This window comes from Microplitis mediator, chromosome 8 (genome assembly GCF_029852145.1).
Source record: "Microplitis mediator isolate UGA2020A chromosome 8, iyMicMedi2.1, whole genome shotgun sequence".
Lineage (NCBI taxonomy): Eukaryota > Metazoa > Arthropoda > Insecta > Hymenoptera > Braconidae > Microplitis > Microplitis mediator.
The window spans coordinates 651217-670693 of NC_079976.1; the positions used below are offsets into that span (position 1 = coordinate 651217).

General features: G+C 31.2%; 3 protein-coding genes across 7 annotated transcripts in view; 2 read left to right on the top strand and 1 right to left on the bottom strand.

Annotated features, from left to right (window-relative positions):
- Positions 1-151: 151 nt before the first annotated feature.
- Positions 152-19477, bottom strand: part of LOC130673067 (metallophosphoesterase domain-containing protein 1) — a 33871-nt gene continuing 14545 nt past the window's right edge. The window contains exons 1-6 of one of the 3 annotated variants that reach the window (XM_057477967.1): positions 4584-4698; positions 4262-4431; positions 2766-2910; positions 2424-2700; positions 2134-2360; positions 152-2061 (exon numbers count right to left, since the gene is read on the bottom strand). In XM_057477967.1, coding sequence (XP_057333950.1) covers positions 1928-2061; positions 2134-2360; positions 2424-2700; positions 2766-2910; positions 4262-4384 — 906 coding nt within the window. In that variant the 5' untranslated portion in view covers positions 4385-4431; positions 4584-4698 and the 3' untranslated portion in view covers positions 152-1927. Of the gene's footprint in view, positions 2062-2133; positions 2361-2423; positions 2701-2765; positions 2911-4261; positions 4432-4514; positions 4699-19477 lie in introns of those variants that run through there. The other 2 variants (XM_057477966.1, XM_057477968.1) reach the window with 2 other exon arrangements.
- Positions 4886-7359, top strand: LOC130673064 (medium-chain specific acyl-CoA dehydrogenase, mitochondrial). Of its 2 annotated transcripts, XM_057477959.1 has the most exons (8): positions 4886-5018; positions 5156-5252; positions 5317-5395; positions 5803-5970; positions 6048-6148; positions 6208-6288; positions 6368-6607; positions 6673-7359. In XM_057477959.1, the coding sequence occupies exons 2-8, from the start codon at positions 5241-5243 to the stop codon at positions 7240-7242; spliced, it is 1251 nt and encodes a 416-aa protein (XP_057333942.1). In that variant the 5' UTR covers positions 4886-5018; positions 5156-5240; the 3' UTR covers positions 7243-7359. The 2 variants fall into 2 exon arrangements, with proteins under 2 accessions (XP_057333942.1, XP_057333941.1); XM_057477958.1 differs by lacking the exon at positions 4886-5018 and having other exon boundaries at positions 5037-5252.
- Positions 7740-19477, top strand: part of LOC130673061 (nuclear hormone receptor FTZ-F1) — a 43445-nt gene continuing 31707 nt past the window's right edge. The window contains exons 1-2 of one of the 2 annotated variants that reach the window (XM_057477955.1): positions 7740-9002; positions 9112-9877. In XM_057477955.1, the coding sequence (XP_057333938.1) occupies positions 9640-9877 (238 nt within the window). In that variant the 5' untranslated portion in view covers positions 7740-9002; positions 9112-9639. Of the gene's footprint in view, positions 9878-19477 lie in introns of both variants that reach the window. The other variant, XM_057477954.1, reaches the window with a different exon arrangement.

Here is a 19477-nt window from a genome sequence, read left to right on the forward strand (position 1 = left end):
ATTATCTACTCCCATCAATAAAAAAATATTTTTCACTCGCTGCATAACTTTTTTGTTAAACGGTCTGGCATCGTAAGTTGAATCATAATCATTATCACACTTTTATACAATCAAACGGGTTTATTATTTTAATTTGCATAATAATATAAAATATTAAATAAATATTTTAAAAAAACATTTAAATAAAAAAGATCAAAATTCGTTTATTTTTTTTTACTCTTTAATTAACTGAGTTAATTGATCATTACTATTTTTTTAATTATTATTTTACTGTTTAAAAGGTATAAAGTACAAAGATAGGCAATACGAGTCTGAATATAAACAGTGGCATTATTTCGTATCCATTTAATACATTTTTTTTAAAGCCCCATTTTTTTTTTTTTCTAATTAAGTAATTGATAATTATAACGAAACAACATAATTATTCTGTTGTACATTATAAAATACAATTGTTTTATTATAAATCGCAGTTATTTTATTATCCTTCCTTTCAAATTTACAAAATTTATTTATTGACTATTTTCAATAATTAATTAATTACACCGGCACACAAAAAAAAATAAGTTCTCTGTACTTTTGACGGGACCGATTTATTCCCATGTATTTTGACCCGCTGAATCCGAATCCGAGGTCCGTTTAACCCGTACACCCTCAGATTTTTAGAAAACTTTAAAAAACCTCAAAAATACACAAAAATCGACCGTTTTTTAAATTTATAAATTTTTTTAACCCTAACTAAGCATGATTTTTATGTATTTCGGTCCTCCACATACTGACCTGAAGTTTATTTAAAACATTAGCCATTTAAAGTCTGAGTAAATTCCAAAAAACCCCAAAAAATTGCAAAAAAATTCTTAGTATTGTGATGAAAAAAATTTTATACGGCTAAATAAATAATTATTTTCATGTATGTTTATCTGTCACATAATTCTCGAACATCCATGGCTCAGACATCTCTAAAATTTTAAATAAATGGCAAAAATTCCCAAAAAATCGAAAAAATAAAATTTGGTATAACAAAAATCAATTTTTAATTTGAAATAAATAAAAGAAATCATACTGTTCGATCTGTGATATATATATAAAAAATATTTTGGCCTAAAACATAAAAAAATTTTAATATGCTTCAAAAAATCTTTATAGAAACGTTATTTCAATATTAATTCGTTCTCCGCTTATATCTATCCCCTAAAATTTGCAATTTTTTTGGGTTTTTTGGAATTTACTCAGACTTTAAATGGCTAATGTTTTAAATAAACTTCAGGTCAGTATGTGGAGGACCGAAATACATAAAAATCATGCTTAGTTAGAGTTAAAAAAATTTATAAATTTAAAAAACGTTCGATTTTTGTGTATTTTTGAGGTTTTTTAAAGTTTTCTAAAAATCTGAGGGTGTACGGGTTAAACGGACCTCGGATTCGGATTCAGCGGGTCAAAATACATAAGAATAAATCGGTCCCGTCAAAAGTACAGAGAATTTATTTTTTTTTGTGTGCCGGTGTTAATAAATAAATAAATAAAACTATAGTTGTGCAAGCGATGCTTAAAAAAATCACAGATTAAGCTCAAGCTTTAATTAATAATAATTAATTACAATTAAAATGATATTTAATTTTTTATCACTCCAAAAACTAATTCTAGTCTTAGTTCTTGGCACTTTTAAAAAATACACTCCATTAATTTTGGTCATTTTTATTTAATCAGTAGAAATTGCCGGAGATAAAAAATTTTGAGGGGTGGGGGGAGGACTTTTAAGTAAAAATTTTTTTAATTTTATTTCCATACGTGATTTGAATAAAAAAAAAGAAATTATTTATTCTAGCTCTACTTTTCCCGGCAATTTTTACTGACTGATTTGAATAAAATAAATCAAATCTTCTAGACTAGTCGATTGTAACAAATACCCTGTAAATTTAATTAATTATAATTAATCGGACGTTTTTTCTACACCTGGTGGTAATGTTATATCAAAAACAATTGGAGGATTGCTTGGTAAATAATTTAGATCACATGTCGATGCATTTATGTAAATTATTTTTCCGTCCGATGATATTCCGTACCCTAATTAACAGAATAAACAATTAAATTAAATTAATTAATCATTATTATTAAAATTATAAAGAACAAGTGTACCTTCGTGTATGTGTCCGAAGACATGATACTTTGGTTTTATTCTTTTCTGTACACTCGTCAGCAACTCGACACATCCAGCCCTCACTCCACTGCAGCACAAGTCCCCGTGACCAATGGGCGGGGTGTGTGTGATTAAAATATCTGTGTCCGCGGGTATCAAGTCCCATTTTGATAGACAGGGACCACCCCTCGGGACATTGAATGCCCACTTACAGAACTCCGGTTGCCTGGACATAAAAATAAATTTAATTTGTCAGTAAAATTTATTTTATTTCTGCAATTAAAATTACCAAGGGGTCCCGTAGATTTTTATCCCGTATAAAGTTACTTCCGAGTCTTCTAAATAAGTACAATTAGTAAGATAATTTTTAATATTTTTAGTCTGGATAGCTTCAGCTAACGTGTCTTTAGACATTCCTAGAGTTGGGATGCCGTCTAAAATACTTGTCCCGGTGTGTTTGTGTCGGTCTCCAACATTTTTAGGAGTAAATGGATGAGTAAATGTTGAATCGAAACTCAGCTCATGGTTACCCGCTATAACTATTTTGTGTTTATGAGGTAAATTGCCTGAAATAAAATTCATACTCTTGTTAATTATTCATTTTTTTTTTAAATTTTTAAATAGAAGTTACCAATCCAAGTGTTGAAGTCAATGACTTCTTGCAAGCTTCCGCATTTAGTAAAATCACCAGCATGAATAAATATGTCACCCGGTGGTATATCGAATTTGATGAATGGTGTCAATGAATGGGTGTCACTCATACAGACGACTCTTAACTTGAAAGAAAAATTTGAGTAATTAAATATGAATGATCCTGAAGTTAGCAGACATTTAAAAATTTTTGAATTTTCGTTTTTCAATAAATCAATTGGAAAAAAATAATATAAAAATATGCACATGTAGAAAATTTTAAAAACTACAAGTGCAATTTTTTCAAATATTTTTTTTTTTTATGGTTTATCGTCTAAAAAAAAATCCAAAAATTATTAGACGTCTGCTAACTTCAGTAACATAAATATGAAAAGTATGAGAGAAAATTAAACTGCCCTGATTAAAAAAGTGAATTGAAAAGTATTGAAAATTATCTCAATTCTTTTCAATCCCTCGGCGGTTTTGGAAAGTATTGAATGGAATTGAAATTTCGATCGTTTGAATACTTTCCAATTCTAAAGTGGAATTCGAAAGTATTGAAAAGAATTCAATCTTTCATCATTTCAATTTAGGTATTGAGAAGGAATCAGAAGGATTCAAAAATTTCAATTCATTTCAATCTTTTTCAATCCCACACTTGATCCGAAATATCGGACTATTTAGGTATTGAGAAGGATTCAGAAAGATTCAAAAATTTCAATTCATTTCAATCTTTTTCAATTCCACACTTGATCCGAAATATCGGACTATTTAGGTATTGAGAAGGATTCAGAAAGATTCAAAAATTTCAATTCATTTCAATCTTTTTCAATCCCACACTTGATCGAAATATCGGATTATTTAGGTATTGAGAAGGATTCGGAAAGATTCAAAAATTTAAATTCATTTCAATCTTTTTCAATCCCACTCATGACCCGAAATGTGAAATTATTTAGGTATTGAGAAGGAATCAGAAAGATTCAAAAATTTCAATTCATTTCAATCTTTTTCAATCCCACACTTGATCCGAAATATCGGACTATTTAGGTATTGAGAAGGATTCAGAAAGATTCAAAAATTTCAATTCATTTCAATCTTTTTCAATCCCACACTTGATCCGAAATGTCAGATTATTTAGGTATTGAGAAGGATTCAGAAAGATTAAAAATATCAATTCATTTGAATCTTTTTCAATTCCTCGGAAGTTCAGAAATTCTTTTATTATTTTGGGATTGAAAAGTATTCATTTTATGTCAAAATGAATACCTTGGGGTATAGAAAGTATTCGAAAGGATTCATTTCTCATCTTTTTCAATACTTTTCAATTCACTTTTTTAATCAGGGTGAAGTTTTAAATTTATCACTGGAGATCTATGAGTGAAAACTGGATTTTAGCACCAAGTTCTCCAACTGTGACTATCAAGATCAAGGTCCAGATCCAGGACAATCAGGAAATGGACCCTGTGTTTAAATTTATAAATAATTATATGTAATTACTTTGTTAGTTGGAGCTTCGGCTGCAGGTGGTTTTGCATTTATTTTAATAACTTTCTGATGCTGTGATAATTCTGACCAAGCTTCTGTTGGATTGTTCGTCAACGGATGCACGTCAATATCCATTTTTAATTATCAATAATTAATTAATTAAATTATTATAATTATTTTTTCTGAAATAAATAATTCAGATGTTATTTGCTGTCAATCTATTTTTAGAGCTAAATGTCAAAATATAACCTCTGACCCAACTCACTTGGGACTTAATTTATAATTTACTATTATTTATAATTGCAATTTTAATTTTTTTAAATAATTAAATTACCGCAGTACGAATTCTTCATTAAAAAAAATTATAATATTTGAATACAAAGTCATGATAAATTTTGAAAACCGGTTAATAAAATTCTTTTACTTTGTTTTAAATTTATCGATTGTTGCAACAATCGATTCATTTATTTCATCATCCTTATCAATATATATGTCATATATAGTGACATTATTATATATTCTTATATAAAATATCAAAATTTTCAAATTTTAATTCAAGTTTTGAAAAAACTTTTTTTGAATTTTTCAAAAAATAAATTAATTTAAAATCGACTTTTAAAATTCGAGGTATCGAATTATGGAGTCGATTTCTGTCAAAAAAAAAATTATTAGACGTCAAACAAAAAGTTAAAAACAATTGTATCTTTATTGTAATTATTATTATTATTATTATCATCATCTGGACTTTGATCTGTCATAAATATTAATGGTAAACTTTATATTTAACAAAATATCAACTCAGTAATTATTGAGCACAACATTTATCTGAGAACTAAATTCCGTAGCATCTGAATAATATTTATATAAAATTTATGTGAAAATAAAAATAAATATTTTTACTTGTAGTTACATCCAGGACAACAATCAACAAGAATATAAATACATATAGGTATTACATAAACATTTTTTTTTATCATCAAAAGACACCAAGATGTTGACAAAAGTAAGTCGTGCATATGGTATCTAAATGCAATTACATTTAAATTAATTAAAATAAATTATTTTAGGCATTCAATAATATTACGAGAAAGGCATTAGCCAGAAATTTTTTAGTGTCATCAAGATTATCTAGTGGATACTCATTTGGTAAGTCAACTAATTAAGTAATTTCAGTAATTAAAATTATTTCTTAATTAATTAATTTACTCATTTATTTATTTATTAATTAACTCATTGATTTATTTATTAATTAATTACATGGACATAGTGGACTTGGTAGTGAGTATTGACATGATCCTGAAGTTAGCAGACATTTAAAAATTTTTGAATTTTCGTTTTTCAATAAATCAACTGCAAAAAAATGATATAAAAATATGCACATGTAGAAAATTTAAAAAACTACAGGTGCAATTTTTTCAAATATTTTTTTTTAAATTTTTTATCGTCGAAAAAAAAAATCCAAAAATTATTAGACGTCTGCTAACTTCAGTTTCATGTATTGACAATATTTTTATAAAAAGTTAATTATTTTTAACTGATAATAATAATTGCAGACTTATCAGAAACGTCGCAAGAAATAAAAGATACGGCTGAGAAATTTGCGAGAGAGGAAATAATTCCAGTGGCTGCTCAGTATGATAGATCTGGGGAATATCCCTGGCCGATTATCAAGAAAGCATGGGAAACTGGATTAATAAATACTCATATCCCCAAGGATATTGGTGATTTAATTAAACAATAATTATTAATTATTAATTCATTAATTTATTAATAAATGATGGATGATTACATGCAACAGGTGGATTGGAGCTGGGTGCCTTTGATGGATGTTTGATTGCTGAGTCACTTTCATATGGATGCTCTGGTATAATGACAGCTATTGAAACTTCTGGTCTTGCTGTAAGAATTAATTAGTCAGCGTACTTATTTTTTATTATTAATTGAAATTTAATTGACAGCAATGGCCAGTTATTCTTGGGGGTTCAAAAGAACAGCAGAAAAAATATCTTGGACGACTACTTGAAGAGCCTATTGTTGCTGTAATATATAAAATTTATTTGTTTGTCATTTAATTATTAGGTAATTTATTAATTAATTAATTAATTAATTAATTAATAGGCTTATGGAGTGACTGAACCTGGTGCTGGTTCAGATGTCGCTGGTATTAAAACGAAAGCTGTAAAAAAAGGAAATGAGTGGATACTAAATGGTACTAAAATGTGGATAACAAACGGTGGAGTTGCCAGCTGGTACTTTGTCTTAGCGAGAACTAATCCGGATCCAAAGGCACCTGCTGGTAAAGCGTTCACTGGTTTTGTTGTTGAACGTGATTGGCAGGGAGTAACACCAGGACGTAAAGTAATTATTCAGATTTGGGTTTTATTTAATATTTTTATTTATAAAAATTATTTAAAATGAATCAGGAAATAAACATGGGACAGAGGGCATCAAATACATCAATGGTGAGCTTTGAAGATGTCCGCGTACCTGCAGAAAATGTTTTAACTGGAGAAGGAGCGGGTTTCAAGATCGCTATGGAAACGTTCGATGCTACGCGTCCTATGGTAGCTTGTGGAGCAGTTGGGTTGGCCCAGCGTGCTCTGGATGAAGCTTTGAAGTACTCGTTGGAACGTCACACATTTGGGAAACCCATTTTCGAGCACCAGGCAGTCGCGTTCATGCTCGCGGATATGGAAATCGCGGTCGAAACTGCGCGTCTCGCCTGGATGAAAGCTGCCTGGGCAGCTGATAAAAAACTACCGAATGCCACCAAACTCGCGAGTATCGCCAAGTGCTACGCCGCGGACATCGCGAACCGCGTGGCCTCTGACGCTGTCCAGGTATTCGGCGGCGCTGGTTTCAACAGCGAGTACCCGGTGGAGAAGCTGATGAGAGATGCAAAAATTTATCAGATCTATGAAGGAACTTCTCAAATTCAAAGACTTATTATTTCACGACACATGTTCAAGGAAGCAAAGTCCAAATTTATGTAATTCACTTTATTATTATTATGATTTTTCTTAATTAACTTGTAATAATATTTAATATTGATCTTATTGATTTATAAAAATTATTTGGGTCACAAATATTATTTATTTTACAAATTAATTGGTTCTGGACTTTTTTTTTTTATTATTTTTATTTTCAAAACAAATATTTAATTTTTATTTTTATTTCAATACTCCGTTGATTTTTTTTAATTACATAACTTTATAATTTGTTTGATAAAAAAATAATTATGTAATTATTAGTTGTGCTTTTTTTATTGTTTGTTTAAATAAAAAAATCTGTATAAATAAATTCATTTTAATTAACAATTACATTTATAATAATAATAGTAATTATTATTGTTTTTTTTTACATTAATTTTGGTGTCCGGTAATTTTTGGAGTTTGAATTTTCCCGCCGGCGAGAAGGTGGCGCTGGAAGACCAGCGGGAGTACGACTCAAGTCAAGCGCGGGAGTTAATTAATATTATTATTGTTGTTATCATTATTATTATTATATTTGTGTGATATTATGTCGGATGAAGTGGTTATAATATAAAGCCACCGGTATATTTGGTTAAGTCACGCGTGAATAAATTATGCAATGTGAATAATAAAGTAAAAGTGTAGTCCGAGACTCGGACAATTTGCAAACGTGGTTTAGTGACACCTGACCTACATATTGTTTATAATACGCGTTTACAAACCGCGACGACGACGTAACATTAATTACATTACGTCTACGAAAGTGTAATTAAAAAAATTTAAATAATAAATTTAAATAGTCATTGAGACTTTTAAATAACAATTAAACTCCACCGACGTCTTCCATCGGCTTCCATTATCATAAATAATTAATATATCACCTAGATTTAATGTAATGACATTAAGTAACATTACATAAAGTACAATATACTCATTACATGACATACTTTGGTCATTTTCACTTTCATTCACTCTCTGACGTCTTATAAACTTTTGGCGGGAAACTTAATTCTGAGATGGAAATTCAAATAATAGAAATTTATCGCGCGGTAAATAAATAAATTAAATATAAAAAGAAAATAATTTAAATTTTTTAAGAAAAATATAAAAAAAAATTTGTAGAGGGCGAGGCGAGACCGCGGGCTAGAGAGTGAAATTAAAAAAAGGCGGGTAAAAAATAATAATTTAAAAAAAAAAAATAAAAAAACGTAACGATGACACAGTCGAAACTCGCGTCTGCGCCTGAGTTGAACTATTAGTCCGTTGGTATCACCCAGCGTGTGTGCACATCCCTGGGGTCCATTTGCTGCTGTCAGTGAGTACAATAGATCCTCACGATCCCAGGGATCATAATAATAATTATCGTAACCACGGTCTATTCACTACCTGGAGCCGGGTCTCCATCTTCTCCGCGTAAAAAACCCGTAGGTAAAAACTTTAGCCTTGAGCAGTAAAAAAAAAACGTGGATTTAAAATATTATTACTCGTACTCGTGTGTGCACTCGATACTACATATGAATAATAATGATAATATATAGTAGTTGTGTGGACATATGTGTGTTGTTTGTGTCGATGTCGGTGTCGGTGTCGGTGTAAATGTGTAACGTGTGTATAAGACGATGAGAGACGAGACACTCGCTTGACTAAGGGAGTGCCGTGGAGTTTTATGTGATTCGTTCTCTCTTTAAATTTCCCTCTCTCTTTATCGGCACCCGTTTTCTCTGTCCACCTCGTCTGGTATCGTCTGCTGGTGCTGCTCCTGCTACTGTATACTAAAGAGTGTAAGTGAAGTGGCCTACAGACCTACATTTGTCTAACGCACCATTTTTTTTACTTGCCCAAGACGCGGCCCCACCGGGCATTATTTTTTTTATTATTATTTTTTTACAGTGGGTCCAGACATCCTGGTCCAGTAAATGTGCGACAAACAGCCATGAATTGTTACCTCGACAATTACATTAATTATTCTCGTTATAATTACAATAATAACAATAATAATAATAATTATTATCACTACCATTATTATTATTTAAATAATTGCTGGTGCTCCGATAATTCCCAGTAAGGATAATAATAATAATAATAAAGTAAATGACGTGCCGGCGCGGACTGAGTTGTGATGGCTGGTTATTTATTTTTTATTTACAAAAAAAAAGCTGGACGTTGAGGCGACACTAGGATCACGGAGCCGGCAAGTGAGAACCACAAATATACAAAAATAAATTAAAGGTACTGTTGTTTTTATCTGGACATTGGGAATGGAAAATCCTGGGAGATAGAGAGTAAAAAAAAAGCTGGCGAAAAGGAGCACCGACTTTTGAGGTTGATAAAATATTTGGTGAGCATCAACGACAGCATTCGAGACAAAGAGGACAAAGAAGATAAAGAAGAGTGAGAATAAGATTGGTGTTTTCCGGAATGCGTGAAGAACGAATGGCATCGACTTCGACGGGTGACAACGTCATGGCAAACACGCCGACGCCCGAGTCAACTTCTAGCCAAATAAATATTATTATTAGCAACACCAGCGATAATAATATTATTATTAATAATAGTAGCTGTAGTAATGATAGTAACGAAGTAAATGAAGGTGACGTGGTACTGACGTCCACGAGTAATCATCCGAGTAAGAGACTTGCACTTGATCACGACTCAGGTATGCATTCCAGAGTTTACTTTTTATAATAAACCGTACAGTACTCGTATTTATAGTTGATAATTTAATACTCGATATGAGATAGAGAGTGAGAGGAATTAAATCCACCGAGTTTCCTCTCACTCTCGCTTTTAGTAACAGCAGTTTGTTGTCGCGGTCCCGAGAACGGTCTTTGTTGTCTGTCGGTTGCCAAACCCCTTCTTCTGGACTCCCCTCCATCGGAAATAAAACTCCATTCTGCTCGGTCTCAACCTCAACGCATAGAGACTCTGTCCCGGTCTTGCTCTTGGTCTGCTTCCCAATCCAACCAGCGAGGAAATAATATTTTATTAAATATTAAACATTTAACATCCAGATGCTTCAGACAGCCAATGGTTTTTTATTTTATTTTCATTCGCTTTATTTATTTATTTTTTTAAATTTCAATAGGAATTTTTTTACTCCAACTTTAATCCGACGATGGCCGAGCAGCCAATAAATGAATTCTTTGTTTTTAAAATTTTAATTGTAATTAACGGAACGGTCTCTTGAGCATTTATTTGTTGGGGAAATAAATGCATAAAGAGAATGCTACAGTTTTATTTTCTTTTATTTTTATTTTTAATTTATTGATGGAGTTGAAGTTGGAGTAACAGAGAGATTAAACTTGAGTTCAATTAAAAAAAATTAAAAGAATTTAAACCGATGAATGACTTTTTATTTGCGCTAGTTAAATTGATATAATAGTTTATTAAATATATGTATGCAGTATATAACATATATATTTTTTAGAGTAGATATTGAAAGGGATAAAACTGCAATGAAATCTAGGTCAGACAGACTGTGAAATCGAGGATGATTATTTTAATTTTGCCAAGTTATACCCCTATATTCATATATATATTTATATATGTGTGAGTGCACAATGTAAGTGGGTGGAGGTTTAAAAAAAAATATCAGGGTATTTATTTATATTTTTAAATGCAGTTTGTTCCGTTAAATTTTCTGCAGGAATACAAAAGCTTATCGCGTTGTATAATTAACGTTGCCGATAATCCATTGAAAATGTATGATAATTTGAACTTGCTGGTGTTATGTATGAATTGTTTTTAGTCCATGTAGAAGGAAATAATTGGGTTGTGCTGATAAAAAATAATTTAAACGCGGAATTTATTTTTTGTTAAAGTTTATGTCCGAGCGAGTATTGATACAATGCATGTGTTTTTTTTGACACTGTAAAGTAATTAATTAGCTGATGTAGATACGTTTAATTGATATAACTTTATAATTATTAAATAGCCGAGGGAATAAAATGGGCGAGTTTGTTACAATGAAGGCTGCTCGCCAACCTGAAAGCTGCAACGCGAGTCGTTTACTTTTTTTTACCCGCGGATTTTAAATATTTTTGTCGTTAGATTTTATTTATCAGTCGCACGACGTTTATCGCACACGTCTACACTAAGAGAAAAAAAATATCATTGCTCAGAACAGATTTTCTTTACTTGAGATTTTTTTTTTCTTTTTAAATTTTTTTTAATGAATTATATATTTTGTGCAAGGAAAATTTAATGACTAAAGATAATTATGGGAATTTTCACGGCTCCGATAAACCCACGAATGATTAAACTTAACTTTAAAAAAATTTTAGTTGCATCATGTCCATGAATTCTTGATAATTGGCGATAAATAATTTTTCTCAATCAATAAATATTTATCAGCACAAGTATCATTTTCTTAGAACGCGTCTATTTAAATCCCGACTATTAAATTAATTATTTTGGTGGGCTTTAAAAAATGTATGTTGTGTGCAGTTGGGAGTAAAAAGCTTTAACTCAAAAGCTTTTGATTATAAATTATGAAATAAAACACGACAACTGTAACATGATTATGTTCGTAATTAAATCCAGCAGCTCAGCCCTTTTTTCATCCGACGAAATTAAATAGTGCGCGATTAATAACTTCCAATCCACGGGGATCGCGGTATTTATTATTATAATCATTTTTTCACAGCTCAACATTAATTTTTATTTAATACACGTTACATAATTTTTCATTTTGTAAAGTAAATAATAAAAAAAAAGTTTAAACTTTTTAAAAATAATTTATTAAACATAAATAGTGTCGCGTGGCATTTCACAGCATGTAACAAAATAACATAAATATAATAAATGAGGGTAAAATCTAAACTCAGCGTTATTTACTTTAGCTTGAGGTAACAACAAAAGGAAAAATAGAGTTACAGTTTTGGTTGTAAAATATAAAATTGCGACATCTTTATGGTCTGTACGGTCCCTCTAAATATTTAACGAAAACTCGTCACCCGCCCGAGTTGTAGACTTGAATAAAATATTTACCCAGGCCGTCCGGTTGGTATCCAGCTGAGCCCGTGACGACTGAATTGACAACATCTACCTGCAGTGCACGCGTCAATTGCACTTGTTGCGCCTTTCCGACGCCCAAGATCCTCTTCGCCCCTTCTCCCAAACTACCCCTTGTTCGGCATTCCCGGCGTATTAATCTCTGGCTCACGACTTACGACTCAATTTCCTTCTCCCTCAGCTCTCTCTCTCATCTAGTCTCCATTATCTCAGTCGTTTTTATTTTTCACGCTCGTAGACCCAAAAAATCCATCAGTTGCAACAGTAAATCATCATTATCCCAGTGTTATTTTATCTCTGCACCCTCACAAATGCTCTCTTGCTGTCCGCACTCCGACGACATCTCACTGAGGGCTGTTACGTGCCTCAACAAAACATTAAACGTCAAATACATAATATTTATTTTTATCTTTTATGCCGTTACGCTATTTTACGAAAAAAAAACCTACGCGTGTCGTATATTTTTTCCTTAATTTACTTTATTCCTACAAATATAATTTTTTTATAAATTTCGTACAAAATATTTATGATCTAAAATTTTTTTTTTAATTGTCTCCATTAGCTTTTCAATAAAAAGTCCATTAAAATAATTCCATATCTCAAAAACATAATTAGTAAATTATGTCAGATATTAATTATTTTTTTATTACCATTTAATATTTTAAAATGACCATAAAATATCTACAACTTGATAATTATTTTTCTACGCAAACAATAGATTTAAAAAATATTTATTGTTAAAATGGAAAAATTCGCTTTTTAAATTTTCGTCGCGTGTCATCCCTTCTTCCTCTTCATCTTCATCTTTAATAAAGTCTTAGACTGTATTTCGTCTCGTTTATCTTTTGTCGGTCTCTTTATTTTATTTACCAACTAAGAACTCAGTTTCTCACGGTTCAAAATTATTGCATTATTCTTTTTTCTCTATGGGCAATTTAAAAAAAAATGGCTGTTTAAAATATATTTTCGATCCTCTCGCTCTCAAATATATATACAACCTGCATTTTTACAACGCACCAATTTTACACAGTCATGTTCTTTGTAAATATTGCGTGATTCATGACACTGTTGACCCAACTCTCACTTGGATGTCGAATTGTCGAGACCCTCAATATATCTAGGAAAAAAAAATAAAAAAAAAAAAATATGTACATAAGATTGACACTTAGCCCCTTGTGTTAAAACGTTTTCTTCTCTCTCAGACCCAAATATTTTAAAAGCTAAATTTTATAAAATATATATTTTTACTCAGTATATATTTTTAAGCTCATATTATTTTCCCGGCAGTCTTATTAAAGCTCATGCCAATATTTAACGAGCAAAACTACAAAACTAACTTTTGGAAACTAATAATAATCAAAAGTCAACTTAAGTTGTTTGTAATAACAAAATAATTTTAGGGAAACCATAAATATATTTGAGTTTAAATTTAAGAATCCCGAGAAACGCCAAATAATTATTTTTAAATTTTTAGGTCAACATTTTTGGTTAACAAAAAAATCATGTCCACTTTATGGACCATTTATTTATTATTTTTTTTTTTTTAAATATTTTTTCAATAAACTCCTACGCGTGCGTCAACGTGATTTTCCTCGGTGCAAGTTAAAACATTGCGTTTGAGTCGTCTGACCCACTTTGATAAAAACCTCACATTGGAACTCAATAACATTTTACAGACTTGCTGTTTTAAATAATTGTTATTTAATTTAAATTAATAATTATTTATTATTTAAATTTTACTGTAGACGTATATTATTACGTCTCTATTAATTTTATTTAAATACGTCACTGCTATTTTGGTTTCAATGCTCATTCATATTTGCTCGGTTACGTAATTATTTAATTATTAATACTGATAATAATAATAATTGTAATCGTGACGATAATTATTTGAGAAAGAAAAATTTTCCGACCTACATACTTTTTTAAAATACTATTGGTATTGCCCGGTATTTATTTTGCCGTTTAAAAATATAATTATATATATTTGTATATATAAATTGTTAAAAATTTTATAAATTATTTTACTCGATCGAGAAGTGTTTGAAATGTTTCGATTGATACTCTCACAGGTGGCGCGAACACTCACGTGTCGAACTAGATATTAGACTACTCGTAAACTCATATCAACTTTTTTTTTATTACTATTTAAAAAAAAAAAAAAAAAAACTTTATCTACTAATAAATGTATTAATTTTATCAATTTCTTGCGCAATTTTATTAGATCAATTTTACTATCTCTGAAAAAAAATTAGAAATTTTTTTACTGCTGTTTGTAGGATTTAAAAATTAAAGTATAATTTTTTACCGCCAAATTTATTTTTTAAAATTCATTATCCGGTCGGTGAGTCTGTAAGATTACGATGGAAAAACGTCGGCCTGTATTTTAATTTTAGTGGATAATTATTAAAAAAAAAAAAAAATTCAATTTTAATTTAAATGATATAAAATTGCGCCTTTTTACCCGCCATTTCGGCGTACCAGTTATGACAAATTCGATTGGGTAATAGCGGTTCTCCGTGAAGTAATACTCTCTGGTATACGCGGGACACGGTCCGTGGTTTTTAATACGCGTCCTACTTTCCGCTATCTCGCGAATATCCACACAACTTTAAAACTTACACTTATAAGTAACATAAACATAACATAACATAACATTACACCAATACGACATAAAACAACTCGTGTCCACACAAACTCAATTTAAAACATTCATGTATCCACACATCCGCACTAAAGATCGGGTATCTTCGGCTCAAATCGTGCGTGGGTCGTATTTCACATTTTTAATACACACACACACACACACACACACACACACACACACACACACACACACACACACACACACACACACACACACACACACACACACAATCACAATCACACAGTCGGCCCGTCGCTCATGCGCAATTTTCAATTTAAAAAACTCACCGTAGTGTGGCGCTACTTCGCGGGCCGCGACTCCAACTCGCGAGTTCGCTGGCGTATTATTTAAATAAAATACAATGTGGCGGGAAATGAAATTTTTCGACAGCCAAGTGGGAAAGCGGGAGAGGAGACGGAATGACGGGACGTGGAGATAAAGCAAACGCACACACAAGCACACACACACACACACACACATCAGCAACAGCAGTCGCGCCGATATAAATCGGTGTTGGTAAAACCGGAGAGAAGGATTGAAATTGAAAGTGGCTTGTTCCACTGGCCCACTGACCTGATTACCCACTGACAATGACATGAATCCTTGCTTACCGCCGCGGCGCTTCTCTCGTCGCGTTTGCGCTCCCTCGAGGTTACACACGCGTCTCCCTCAGGGACACTGCACACGTAAATACAGGGCCAATGTGAAATACTAGAAAAAATTCCACGCATCCTCCTCCCCTTCGTCACCCTCACCGTCACGTCACCGTCATCGCCATCGCCACCATTACCATCAACGGCAACGCTCAATTTATTTTTTCCTTCCGGTATAATGTCTCTGCAATTAACTTTATCGGTTATTTATTTATCATCATTATTTGATTTTTTTAAGCACGAGGACAACCGGTTAAAAATATATATACATATATATATATTTTAAATGCAGCATGCAAATTAATTCAAAAACATGCTAATTAATCGAGCATTTAAATAATTAAAATGTTATGATAGGTTATGTTTTATTCACTTTCGGGAGGTACTTTATTTATTTATTTTTTTTTTGTTAAAGTAGGTCGAGGTTTACTGTTCATTTATATATATTTAAAATTTGAAAGTATCATTCGCGATGCGTTCGGACAATGGTCGACAGAAAATCGGGTTCTGCATGAGCGTTACCAGAATTTATTGAGATCTGCATCTGAAATAACGTTTATCTGCACCGGGATTCTCGTTAAGGTCGACGAGTAGGCGTACTTAGATCAACTCTACCTACGTTATAATATGCAATCACATCCATATTATTATCTTCATTACCCAAAAAGATTCTCGGGACTGATACTGTCGTCGTATATATCAGCGCAGAACTACTTGGACGTATGTGTATATTTGTCCATGCATACACAATCATTTTATTTTAAATTCGGTGTCCATTTTATGTTACCCCCTGTTTCTAACGGCATTGTCTTTTTGGGTCAGAGGTTTTATTATTCAGGACACGAGACATCAGCTGGAAGATCGAAAGAGAAATTGTCTGGAATAGATCGATGAGTTTGTCGATTAATATATTCTTTAATTCTATCTCATATGAATAAATGTTTAATGGATCTAAATAACCTAGTTTTTTATAAACTTTGTTTATCATTACCATTATCATTACTATCATTATTTTTATTTGTTTGTTTAAAATGCTCAGGGGGTTGCCAATAACTCAGAGATTATTATTTTTATTAAAAATTAAAAATTAATTTCTTTACATGACAGTCGAAAGTTTATGATTTGAGAAAAAAAAAAAAAGAATTAGGTAATAAAAATAAAAAGATTTATCAATGTAATTACAAATTTTACGCAATAATTAATTTGAGATTTAGAATAATAGTTTTTTTATTAATTTTTTGTTAGCACATTAGTATTGAGTAAGGCCAGTGTTTAACAAGTAAGATAAAAGATTAGAAACTTAAATATATAATATAATACAAAAGATATGAATATATATGTAATGTGTAGATATGTAGGTATATATATAGATAGATATAGATTGGGAGATAAATGTATAGGCAGATGTTGTAGGCTGAAAGAGATAAAATATATATATAATTTGAAATATGTTTCGAATGCACGGGCTCACTCTCGCTTTCGGCATAAAGATTCGGGCGCGATGTTTCACAACGTTTTCTCAACCGTAAGTCTAACACACAGACGTAAATAAATTTATTTATGTCCATGTGTAAGTGTGTAAGTGTGTTTGTAATTCTTGTACACGTACACATTACTCTGTGCTCACGTATTATTTCATCCTATATATAGATATACCGTTGAAACGATATACACACAGCATTCGAGCCGCCTACTTTCGCTAGTTTGCGTAAGATTATATATGTATTCGGTTATGTTAGCTAATGCCCACTGGGGCATTTGCTAAAGCTTAACTTTCTTATTATAATAGATATTTTAAATCTAAGAAAAATTTTTACATTTTTTTATTTTAAATTTACACCAAATTATTCCTCATTTACAAACTTTTTAAATATTTAACTTTATACTGACAAAATGTTTATACGAAAAATTTTAAATATATAAAATTGTAGGAAAATATATAAATTTATCTCTTTAGTTTTCTAATATATAAGACGTGATCATTAAAATTGACGCAGTATGACAAAGTACGTTGGACGCAGGTCTAGTACTTTGAATTACTTGGGATCGAATCCTGGTGTCGGTATGGAATTACTGGCCACTATACTACCAAAGAAATTAATTAATTTTTTTATTACAATTATTAAATTGGAGTAAAAAATTTATTTTATTTCATTTTCTATAAAATTTTTAATGCACAACAAATTTTTCTATTGCTGACGTATAGTACGACCAAGTACAAAAGACGCAGGTCTGGTACTTTAGAGTACTTGGGATCGAATCCTGGTGTCGGTATGGAATTACTGGCCACTATACTACCAAGGATATTAATTAATTTTTTTATTACAATTAATAAATTGGAGTAAAAAATTTATTTTATTTCATTTTCTATAAAATTTTTAATGCACAAAAAATTTTCTTATTGCTGACGTACAGTACGACCAAGTACAAAAGACGCAGGTCTGGTACTTTGGAGTACTTGGGATCGAATCCTGGTGTCGGTATGGAATTACTGGCCACTATACTACCAAGGATATTAATTAATTTTTTTATTACAATTAATAAATTGGAGTAAAAAATTTATTTTATTTCATTTTCTATAAAATTTTTAATGCACAACAAATTTTCTTATTGCTGACGTACAGTACGACCAAGTACAAAAGACGCAGGTCTGGTACTTTGGAGTACTCGGGTTCGAATCCTAGCGTCGGTATGGGATTCTGCCATTATACTACCAGTGAATTATAATTTTTTTTTCCGACTGTGAAATATTTTAAGTGAACGGAAAATAAATATTTAAATTGAAAAGCTATATAAATTAGTTAAAAAACATTATATTGAGCAAAAGTTAAATAATGAAGTATTATATTATGGTTTTTGTAAGGCCCGGACCACCTATAGTGACACAATCTCGTTTCCCAACCCTGGTTACCCCTTCACCTTGTTGATCGTTTCCTCTTTACCTCTCTGCCCCTCTCGGCTTAAATACTGGCATACAACTCTTCCTCCAACTCTCTACTCCTCTGGCCCGCCTTCTCCTCACTCCTCCTTCCTGTCCCGGGCCTCGATGACGAAATACTCGAAACTTTCTCAACCAGGCCCCCAAAGTACGCCCGCGATTGGCATCACTTAGAAATTAAGGTGGCACAATCGACTTTGTCAAACGTTATTTACTTTATTAAATATCATATTTCACTGGTGTATTCATCAGTTATAGTTCTCAGTCAACCTACGCCACCTCTATTTCTATCCAGTCAAACTTTATTTCGTCAATTTAAATTAAAATAATTCTGTCAAAAAAATATTTACAACAAAACAGGTTTTTTTTTCACTTTATTCTGTGGGTTCATTCGACTCATCGTCCCTAAATTAATCTCACCAAGTTTCCAAATGATTTGATATATTTTAAATTAAAAAGATAAAATCTAAATTCAGATATTTTTTTAAATCCAATCGAAAATAAAAAAACTAAAAAAAAAAAGTAATAAAAAATAATCCAGTATCATGTTTACCTTAAGCTAATCAATACCAAGAAAATGTCATTATAAAGTAAAAAAAAAAAATAAAAAGAAAATAATAAAAATGATAAATCAATAAAATTGTCCTCGCATAAAGATGACATTCGTTATCATCAACACAGTAGTTGGTAAGTGCTTGTCAACACTAAATACACGGGTATATTTATAAATATGTATGCAAGTATATAAATAAACGGAGTAATCATGGGGTATAATCACGTTGGCCTCGCAGCCCAAATGGTTTTAAAGATTGCATCCATACCTACAATTATTGCAGTTGTGTTGCTCGTTCGTGTCCCACCTCCACTTACTCGGAGTTTAAATTCTACCGGTACGAGCGTTAGGTCCGATCACTCTCAAAATACACTGCATTATCATCATCATCATCATCATCATCAGAATAATAATAATAATAATAACAATATTAACAACAATCACCCCATCCA